This window comes from Sprattus sprattus, assembly GCF_963457725.1.
Source record: "Sprattus sprattus genome assembly, chromosome: 1".
NCBI lineage: Eukaryota > Metazoa > Chordata > Actinopteri > Clupeiformes > Clupeidae > Sprattus > Sprattus sprattus.
The window spans coordinates 31,819,064-31,829,481 of record NC_137920.1 but is presented as its reverse complement, the minus strand read 5'-3'; the positions used below and the strand labels follow the sequence as shown (position 1 = coordinate 31,829,481).

The following is a 10,418-nucleotide window of genomic DNA, read 5'->3' as shown; positions in this document are numbered from 1 at the left end:
CTGTTGTTTGACCAGGTCTCCCATGAGCAGTCTGCCGCTGCTCTTCGACCAGAGGGAGGTGGGGGTGGAGCACCTGCGTTCGCGCCTGGATAACGTGCCCCCGGCCAGCTCCCACATCGAGCTGCTCCTGGAGAAACACGGCAACGGGGAGATGGGAGTCAACAGTGAGTTCCACTCTGCCCAGTCAGCAGTACAGGGTTGGACCAAAAGTTCTGAAGTTTTGTAAAAATGGGGACTGCTTCAGAAGTCTTTATTCGTCAGTTTTCTCAATCGCAGTCGCACACACACATGTACAAATACATTCTGGCACATCATCTACTTCCCACTCTATCTCTCTCTCCCTCTCTCTCTCCACCCCCCTCTCCATCTCTCTCTCCATCACTCTCTCTCCCTCATTCCTCCAACCCCTCTTTATCTCTCTCCATCACTCTCTCTTCCTCACTCTCTCCACCCCCCTCTCTCTCTCTATCTCTCTCTCCCTCTCTCTCTCCACCCCCCTCTCCATCTCTCTCTCCATCACTCTCTCTCCCTCATTCCTCCAACCCCCTCTTTATCTCTCTCCATCACTCTCTCTTCCTCACTCTCTCCACCCCCCTCTCTCTCTCTATCTCTCTCTCAATCTCTCTCTCCACCCTCCTCTCTATCTCTCTCTCCATCACTCTCTCTCTCTCCAGTCCCCTCTCTCCCTCTCTATCTCTCTCTCCATCTCTCTCTCCACCCTCCTCTCTATCTCTCTCTCCATCACTCTCTCTCCCTCACTCTCTCCCTATCTATCTCTCTCCCTGTATTCACCCTTCTCTCTCTCTCTTCCTCCCTCCATCTTGTAGTCGTGGATACGCTCCAGTCTCTGCACTCCCTGCAGCAGGAGAACCAGCGGCTGCAGGACCAGATCCTCAGCCTCACGGCCAAGAAGGAGCGCCTGCAGCTGCTCAACGTGGAGTTGGCCGTGCCCTTCGTCCCGCCGGGCGCCCATCCGACCTTCGCCCTCGCCCACTCCCACATCCACGGACACGTTCACCTCCCGACCCTCCAGGCCGCCGCTGCCAGCGCTGCCACCAACCCCGCCGCCACCGCCCAGATCAACGCAAACGCCCATAGCGGCGCCACGGCGACCGTCCCTGCTGGCTTCCTGTCCTGCGCTCACGGTCAGCACCCCAAACCACACCAGCACCCCGGAGCAGGGCGCTCCGCACAGCACAAGTAGGCCCCCCTCCCCCCAGCGGCGAGGGTCGTGTCATATCGTGTCTCCGTGTGTGGGGTGTGTGTCCCTGCAGGAGGGTTTTAACTGCTTTTGTTTTGTTGTTGTTGTTGTTGATGTTGTTGGCGTTGTGGTTGGTTGCTGGGGTAAATAAGAAAAGTGGGGGAAAGGAGACGGTTTGTCACAGGTCTAAGATGTTCTTCCTAAAGGAGTTCAGGCTGATTGATACGTGTCATTCAGCAATGGAACAGCTGTGAAAATTGCATTTTCTTTTTGCATTCAGAGATATGGAAGGACTTTATACTCACAAATCTGCATTCAGTGTTGAATCTTTGTTGATCTCACATTTCAAATCTCAGATATTTTTGACATTGGCCGTGGCTCACATGATTTGGGTCTCTTTCTCGTTCTCAGGATAGTCTCAACCAGTAAAGTCAAATTTAAATTAAAGTCACTCTGAAAAGTCATGTGTCGGCCGAGAAAACAGGAGGAGCACTGATAATGTAATATAAATAGAGCGATGACTTCCTCTACAGCTTCCTGTCGCAGGGTTTTAGATTCCGATGCTGAGGGTGTTGGGGGGGTGGGGGCTGGGGGGGGGCGGGGGTGCAGTAAGACAGTTTTATGCATTCAGGTGTAGGTAATAGGAGACGTGTCAGCATAGAACTCTTACACCCGGAAGGAGTTTTAATCAGTAATGTATTATATCAACGGACTAGAGTCAACAGAAAAGCATCATGTGAGTTTGTGGAAGATCGACCAGTCAAATCGTCAAGGGAACCTCTGCTGTAAACTAAGCAGTGCATCATGGGATTGCAAGGCCTAATAATGTTCAGAGTAAATAGCCATCTCAGCTGTACTTAAGATGTGACCAATGCAGACACACACACACACACACACACACACACACACACACACACACACACACGCACACACACACACACACATGTACACACACACGCACACACACACACACACACATCTACACACACACAAGGCCTAATAATGTTCACTGTAAATGGTCATCTGAGCTGTATTTAAGATGTGACCAATGCAGAGTCAAATTGAGTTTCAGATGCATGTCACTCTCAGAATGCTGTAAGCCTTTGTCACAGCCCTGCGTTAGATGTGCCACCAAGCTGCTACCTTATACACCATTTTGATCACACACACAGACACGCACACACACACATACACGCACACACGCACACACACACACACACACACACACACACACACACAGAGACAGGCACACAGACACACACACACACACACACACACACACACAGAGACAGGCACACAGACATGCACACACACACAAAGCCTTTCAGCTGGAATGCTACCATCTCTCCATTTGTCTGACTAGCTGAGTCTCAGCTAAGTGTCCTGTAGCTTTTCCACTTTCATGTCCAAAAAGTAAACTAAAATAATGTATTGGTAATGTTGCCAGTGTAAGTGGAGAAGTGGCCTTCCTAATAGGAATGTCACATTGGTATTGTTGTTACACAGTTTGTATGAGACCCAGTCGTTCGAATGTAAGATCCCTGATAGACTGCTTGTACTGTAGTTCCATAGGTGTGCGGTCTGTAATGTTTTCCAATGTACAGTAACTGTATGGTATGTTATGTATGTGTGTTTGCTTGCACACGTTGCTGTGGCGCTTGAAAGGGAGATGAAAGAGAGGTTATGTGTGTTTGTATGTGTGGGCGTGTATTGGGGGAGAGGGTGGGTGCATGAGAGTGAGAGGACGCATGAGCGTGTGCTTGAGAGTCCATGAAAGACTTCTGTGTGTGTGCGCATGTGTATATTTCATCTGTGTGTGTTTGTGTGTGTGTGAGAGAGAAAGTGTTTAGGTGTGCCTGTGTGGTTGAGCATGCCCCCCGCCCCCAACCCAAACCCCCCCCCACCCCACCCCCCACCCCACTCTAAGTGCCCTTGTCTGTGCCTCCCTCCCAGACCCCCTGAGCTGCAGTAAGAGCCCCCTCACCAAGAGCAGTTTCCCCAGCGACAACTCCTTCATCACCTCCCCTGAGGTGAGAACACATCCCTCCTCCCCTATACACTTGTACACCTAGATCCGTGTGTGATGTTCCTCAGAATTGCCCTATACCTCCTTTCCTCCATATGTACTCCCTGACTGTAGGTCTTTGGGCCGGGCACGCTGTGCCCTCCTCTCCTCCCTCTGTTGCATTTAAGGCATTGAGTCAAACCATAGTAGAGGCAACAGATGAAAACCTCTGACAGTGAGGGAATTACTATGCGTTTTGGTGTACAGAGCTACAGCGCCCCCTAGCGTCTGTTCTGTCTTCCATTCTATCTGAAGGGTACAGTGCATGTTCAAGGCAGCGTGCACGATGTGATGTAGTCTGTAATGAAATGTTTATAAAATATCATTAGAGCTAGCCTTTGTACCTTTCTGTGACAACTGTGGTTTGTGGTTTATTGTCTTTTAATCCTCGAGCTTGCTCATAGCAGTGCCCTAAGTTGAACTTCTTCCTATTTAACCTCATTCACTTACCAGGGTGTTTCTCCCCTATGCTTTCGTCTCTCTCTCTCTCAGGACCTCCACTCAGGCAGTCCTTCCCGCAGTAGCTCCTCCTTCTCCTTCCAGGGCACCCCGCCCCCTCAGCAGAGCCCCGCCTCCTTCAGCCAGTCCCTGCTGAATGGACTGGGGCGGGGCTTGAGCGAAAGCCTGGCAGGGATTGGTGGAGGCGGGCTGATGGACGGCCTGGCCGGAGGCCCACATCTGGCAGGGGTGAACGGGTTGCTGGGGGCCCTGAATGGGGTGATGGGCTCGGCCCAGGTGCCCCAAGGCCACCTGCCAGCACTGCAGCCCCAGCCCCCACCCCTCAACCCGCAGGCTCTGGCCCAGGGGCTGCAGATGCCCAAGAGCCTCAGCCCGTGAGTAGCACCTGGGTGTACAGTACTAGCATAGAATAGCATAACATAGTAGCATAGTGTAGAAGGTGTTTGTGTGTGGGTCTATATATTTATTACATTTTTTGTGTATTTATTATGATATATACGAAATATTTTGCTGACTGCATACCTGAGTAAATATACTGGTGGTAAATAAATGGTAAAATGTTTGCGATATTTGTGAAATTGTGATAGTTAATAATGTGTTAGAGGTCAAATATTGGAATGATTTTGTTGTGTTTCGTGGCTGCAGGTCCTCCCTCCTCTCTGACCACCAGAAACAGCTTTTGCTTCAGAAACAGCAGCAGCAGCAGCTCCAAGAGATCCTCGTCTTGAAACAATTCACTCCGGTAAAAGATACTATCTCTCTTTTGTCCTTGTTGTCTGTCTCTTTCTCTCTACCATCATAGCCGTCTCACATAAAGTACTTGTTTAGGCAACAGCAATGATTCTTGATATGTCAAATCTATCTGTGTGTGTGTGTGTGTGTGTGTGTGTGTGTCTGTCTGTCCACTGGTGTATGTCTGTGTGTATATGTACTTGCCTGTTTACCCCCCAGGAGCAGCAGGTGGTGGTGTACCAGATTCTCCAGCAGCAGCAGCAGCAGCAGCGGCAGCGTGACCTCCAGCGCCTGTCCCTGGGGGGCTCCGTACCCTCTTCCGCCCCCCTCCTTAGCCCGTCCCCTGGCCTGCTGCCCCAGGCCAACGCCTCCCCCATGCAGGCCAGCCAGGGGAGCGCGCTCTTCGGCCTGCAGGAGAACTCCCTCCACAAGCCAGGCGTACGTAGCCACATCCTCCCCTCTCACAGCTTTAGCTGTAGATAGGCACCTATGACTAGTCGTTAGCTCATGGTGCTATCAAATGCTAAAGGCCGTAGGTCCACTTTTAGTCTTTAGGGTAGCCGGCGCTCCAGTTTAAGCTGTAGATAGACACCTATAACTAGCTGTTAGCTTGTGGTGCTGTCAAATGCTAAAGGCCACTTTCCTGGTTGTAAAAATAGCTGCTGATGAAACAGCACTGAGACTGAATCAGGAAGAGTTAGGATCATGAAAGATCAGACCATCAGACTTAATTAAGAGAACGTAACTGAAACGACTGTGATGGCAAAATAGCTTGTTCTTCCAACTTTCAGAAGGCATAGCAGATGTAGCATTTTATTAGGGCCCGAGCTGCTGAAGGCAGCGAAGCCCTATTGTTTTTTATTTTTATTTTTCTGCTCTCCGTGATGTGTGTGATGTTAATCTTGCCCTACTGGCTTGTTCTTGCTGTAAAGACTGGATTTCATATTCAGCTATCCTAACAAATAGCTTGGAGATCCATGGCTTTACGCAGCAGCAGCCATAACAAAATCCCAAGAGAATATCTCAGCTGGCCTCAGAAGGTATAGTGAAATAAACAGCAAAAAAAAGAAAATCACTGTGCAGTACATCACACACAGCTACATTCCGACCTTCCTTTAAATTTCCTCTACACTATAGTTTCCACGAATGAAACCAGCTGACTCTGAATCAGGTCCGCCACCAGTCCGCTTCCGTGCGGGACTGATGCTTCCATTGAGCCAATTGGGGCCAGACTCACAGGCTCAGTTTCCACACCGGTGGAAAAGGATGGCGTCAGTGTGTGTCCGTAAAGAACCTGCCAGGTGTACATACAGAACCTTTTGTTTGTGCTCCTCATTTAGAGACCCAGGGGAGACCCTTAGATATGCTTCTGGTGACCCAAGTCAAAGGGGAAGGCAAACAGCACCTGCCTCAGTTCTGCAGTCACCTGGGAACTTGTCTTGGGAATGGGGACGGTGTTGTTCAGTCTAAGGCTAGTTAGTTACACGTGGGGTGAGAGAATCCATTATCCTTGGAGCCTCATAAATCATCAGAGAGTAGTGGGTGATGAAAGACTTACAGTATGTAAGGACCCCGGCCTCTGTATGTTTTCTACTCCTTAGGTGTGGTAGAGTTTGTTTGCTACTCAATAAAGGTGTGGTCGAGCAGCTGTGCATCTCACAAGCTTTGTCGTTTCTTTCAGTCGGTGAGAGACAAGGGAGGGGACAAGAACGGATGACATCACTTCCTAACCTAGCTGACGATGTCCGCCCAATGGGAACACGTCCGTCCCATCACCCGTCCCACCCGGTCTCGCCTCACTTCCTTCCTTCTGCCTGGAATAGTCGACTGCTTCTTCCTCTCTCTTCTTCCCGTTCTTCACTCGTCTTTTTCCTCAGTGAATGTATTATGGCACTGACTTCAGGGGTCAGATCTGAAGATAGAGTTGTAGTTAGTTCTATCATTTTCTTTATTATCTGCATTTTTTATAGGCAAAAACACATAGGCAGCTTTTTTTCAGGAGAACAGTGATGGTCTGATCTATATATCTCAGTTTGCACTAATTTGTCTATTTGTCGGTTTGTTTAATATTATTATTGTTGTTGTTATTATTATTACTATTATTATCTTTTTTGAACTAGAGACTCTGGTCATTGATACTGGTGGTGATCCAGCTCAGCTTGTAGTGGACTCTGATTTTCCGAGACCCCAGAGCTCTCGCCCTGTCTTCCAGCCTCACCAAAGCCCCCTGTGGAAGAAGCCTGGACTGTTTAGCGCTTGGCTCTTCGTCTGTTAGTCGTGGTTGTTTGTCGTAGTAGAAAATATTGTGCTTGAGAATGAGAATGATGACTGTGAAGCAGACGCCACTTCCTTCTCCAATCCAGTCTGAGACTGTCTTCCTCCAGGAACCTCATCTCTCTCTCGACTCCACTTCAACCCTTGCGCACACTGGCAGTGGCTTCGTCCTGTGCGATGGTCAGAGTGAGAGAACATTTGAGGATTTGTTTCAAAATATGAAACGTGACAGTGACCGCATCCTGTCACCTTGACACTGTTATGGATTTATCATATGTTATCCAATACTGTGTCAAAAATATGTTTTTTTCTTTCATGTAAACTTGCTAAAGCATACATGTTAGCATGGGCCCCTTACACAACAAACACAAAAACTCCCGGCCTCCCTCAATAGCCTAAAAACAATGCATAAACACATAGATTTTCTCTCGGTTTAAGGTGAAGTCCATGATTCGGCTTCGGTTTTGCAAATGTTGATATTTGCACTCATAAACTGGGATTGTTTATGGTTCGGTCCGAACCACTTCGTTTATTTCCCATGGACAGAGCCTGGACTGTGTACGGACATTGAAAAGACAGCTAGTGGGCTGTGAGAAGCAATTTGCAGAATTGTACAAAAAGTGGATGGGATTAATATCGAGGACCGCACCTTTAATGGTTCTTCTTCAAAAACCAAGCCCCTATTGAGATTCAAATGAAGTACATATTAAAACCTGTGTAAATACAAAAAATAAGCCCCGAGCAAAGTCTCGTTAAAGATCACCCCTATGTACAGCAGTGTATATTGTGCTAATATTCAGCTTTTAGCCAATAAGGAGTACCTTATCCGATAAGGTGTGGTACTAATTAGGAGACTAGGGATTAGGTAGTGATTTATAATAAATGTTTTGCACACTTTTATGAGGTGTTAAATGTTTCTTTTACTGCTATGATTATTCAGTGGTCATTTCATTAGGATGTTGTTTTAAATTGACTGACTGACTATAGTTGTCTTTGAGCAGCTTAGTTGATGCCTTAATGTTTGTGATAAATTCACGTAAAAGTCCAAAGTAATTCATCCTTTTCTTTTCGTTTTGTTTTGCTCATTTGTGTATCGGGTACACTGATAGCAATTTACAGCTTGTAGAGGCTGTGGAATTAAGAGATTTGAGCCTGTCCCATTTCTATGAGACATACATATAGTAGAGAGAAATAAAAGAATGATATTCATATGATTGTACTTGCTAGTGACCTTTTCAACCAAAGTCTTGCGAGTACTTTTGACTTGACACTTTCTATTGTTTTATATATATATATATATTTGCAGCATGCTCCCTTAAAAAAAAGAGACACTTCCAACACTTTTAATTTGAATGTTATTTTGTTTGATGTTCATTGTCGACATTGTGTGTTTGGTCTGGTCCCCCACACACACATACACATAAGCTAGCCACACACATTATATGTGTGACACACAGACATGTATAAAGGCACACTCACACAGGACAGGGTAAATCTATTGTCTAGAAATGAAGTGCTATCTGGTTCCCATTCAGACTTAGTCCTTGTCAGAATGCCGTTCTCTGTTGCCCTGGTGACAAAGGGAATGCTTAAAATAGACAAGAAAATTGGCCTCCTTTCACTCTCAGTAATTTCCAGCAGCATAGTGCTTGAATCACCTCACCAGGTGCTGCGTCTTACTGTTTCACTAATAAATATGTTGTAATCTTATCACATTTCCTGTACAGCTAATTATAGTTTTAGAACATCCAGAAGACCATTTCAAGTTTGTTTTCTGTTACTTTTTGACTGGACACAAAAGATTGATGTGAGTACTCAACCAAGTAGGAAGAGCTATGTGCAATTTACCCACCATCACAAATATGGTGTCATGTGATGGTCCACAGTGCTAGACCCCCTCTAATGTGTGATGTCTTCCTCTACAGTTGGTCTTTCTGAGTCGGCCATTGTTTTTGAAGCAGATGTTTTTGGAAATTGAATCCAAACTTTCCCCATGGTTGCACTAAAAGGGTGTTGATGAGCCGCATTTCTTTTTCATTTTATTTCATTTTTTTGTTCTAGAAGAGAACAGCTATAAGCAATGTGACCGTTGCTGTTCAAGGAGCCCTCTTATGTTCTCCCCCCCCCAAGTGATGGCTCACTTTCTCTCTCTCCCTCTCTCTCTCGCTGTTGCCTTAAAACCTAGCCTAGTGAGAGTAATACTTTGTGTACCTTCATCCAGGCTAGTTTACAGTCCCTTCCGAATGCAGAAATTTAACATATTACCTGATTTTTTCTTTCCTATTCATTCTGTCTTAATGAACACCCACATTACTTCGACTTCTCACTGTTCCCATTGGATGACGGTTGGAGACTGTGAGGTTTTTAATAAGGGATGGGTAAATATCAGAAAACGAAGTCCTATATACCTTCCATAGTTAACTGTTTTTGTTAGTGATGATATTAAGTGCTGACTACGTAAAAACAAAGCATGTTGGGGAAACTGTTTAATGGTTTATGGAATGTTTTGATAAGTACCCACGAGTAAAGAGAATGAAGTAAAACTGGAGGGAAATAAGAGTCCCTCCCATGTTGCACTGGGGCTTCATGGCCCAAAGGATTTTTTGTTATTTGTTTGTTTGTTTGTTTCTCTCTTCTGTTTTTTTATGAGTACAGATTGTAAACAGAAATACACTTTGCAAGCTTTTAGGTTTTGGTAACTAAGATAATACATGTAATGTATGCTGTTTTATGTACCCCTTTGTATTACACATATTTAAAATAGCTGTCTAAATTAAGAAATGAATCCATGTTGGGTCATGATTAGCATTAAATGCTGATAACCATGCCACGATCATGATTAGACTATGCATATGTAACATGTGCATCGATTTCATTTAAAGAAGGCTGAAAAAGGCAAAAAAGGCACTTCATCTAAAGATCTAGGATCTGTTACGTCACTTTTCCTTCTTTAAGGAAATTATTCAAGATGAGTTTGCCAATATTTAGATTTTAAGGATTCCTGTAAAGTATTTTGATATTTTTATGTACAATGAAAACCATTTAGATGACTGAAATTTTACTGTCAATAAATGTATTTTACTGACCTGCCTAGTGTCATTTGTTAAAATGTATTCACTTATTGACATTTTTGCCTAAACTTGGCAGAGAATAGCCCATAGACTTGGTGTTTTAGAAATGTTTGAGGTTTTACTGGTTGTCACTATGTGATAAGTAACCAATAGAATCAATAGCAGATTGAATGAATAGGGTCTGGCCTACTACTGCCATCCTTAATGCTTCCTCATATATCTTTCAGCCTAGGTACCGACTGGACCATACTTTACGAAAGGAAAGGAGGAATGAGATCCCACATTTCCTTGCAGCAATCAATCCCTCTGGGATTCACCAATTTAGCCTACCACAATTGGAATGGAATTGACAGAATTTGGAATTGGTATCGGAATTTCTGCATTGTTAGTGATTGATTCTATTAATGTCATATCACAACAATTCCCATAGCAAATTCAGTTACCTTTAGCTGCAACTATCGCAAAAAAAACGTTGCAAGATCCTGGTAAAATCACAATTTTAAGGAGTTCCAGGAGAACCGCCCACCCCCTTCAAAATCACTACAATTTCAACAGCAATTTTGGAAAATTCGCCTAGCAAATTCGGTTGCTTTTGGCCGCAACAATCACATCAAAC

General features: G+C 45.4%; 1 protein-coding gene across 1 annotated transcript in view; it reads left to right on the top strand.

Annotated features, from left to right (window-relative positions):
- Window positions 1–9,677, top strand: part of LOC308369150 (protein AF-17-like) — a 27,819-nt gene extending 18,142 nt beyond the window's left edge. Inside the window, exons 17-23 of the mRNA XM_080843495.1 lie at window positions 16–164; window positions 828–1,145; window positions 3,155–3,231; window positions 3,759–4,099; window positions 4,371–4,467; window positions 4,677–4,895; window positions 6,139–9,677. Of these exons, the coding sequence (XP_080699621.1) occupies window positions 16–164; window positions 828–1,145; window positions 3,155–3,231; window positions 3,759–4,099; window positions 4,371–4,467; window positions 4,677–4,895; window positions 6,139–6,174 (1,237 nt within the window). The 3' untranslated portion in view covers window positions 6,175–9,677. The remainder of the gene's footprint in view (window positions 1–15; window positions 165–827; window positions 1,146–3,154; window positions 3,232–3,758; window positions 4,100–4,370; window positions 4,468–4,676; window positions 4,896–6,138) is intronic.
- Window positions 9,678–10,418: the final 741 nt, after the last annotated feature.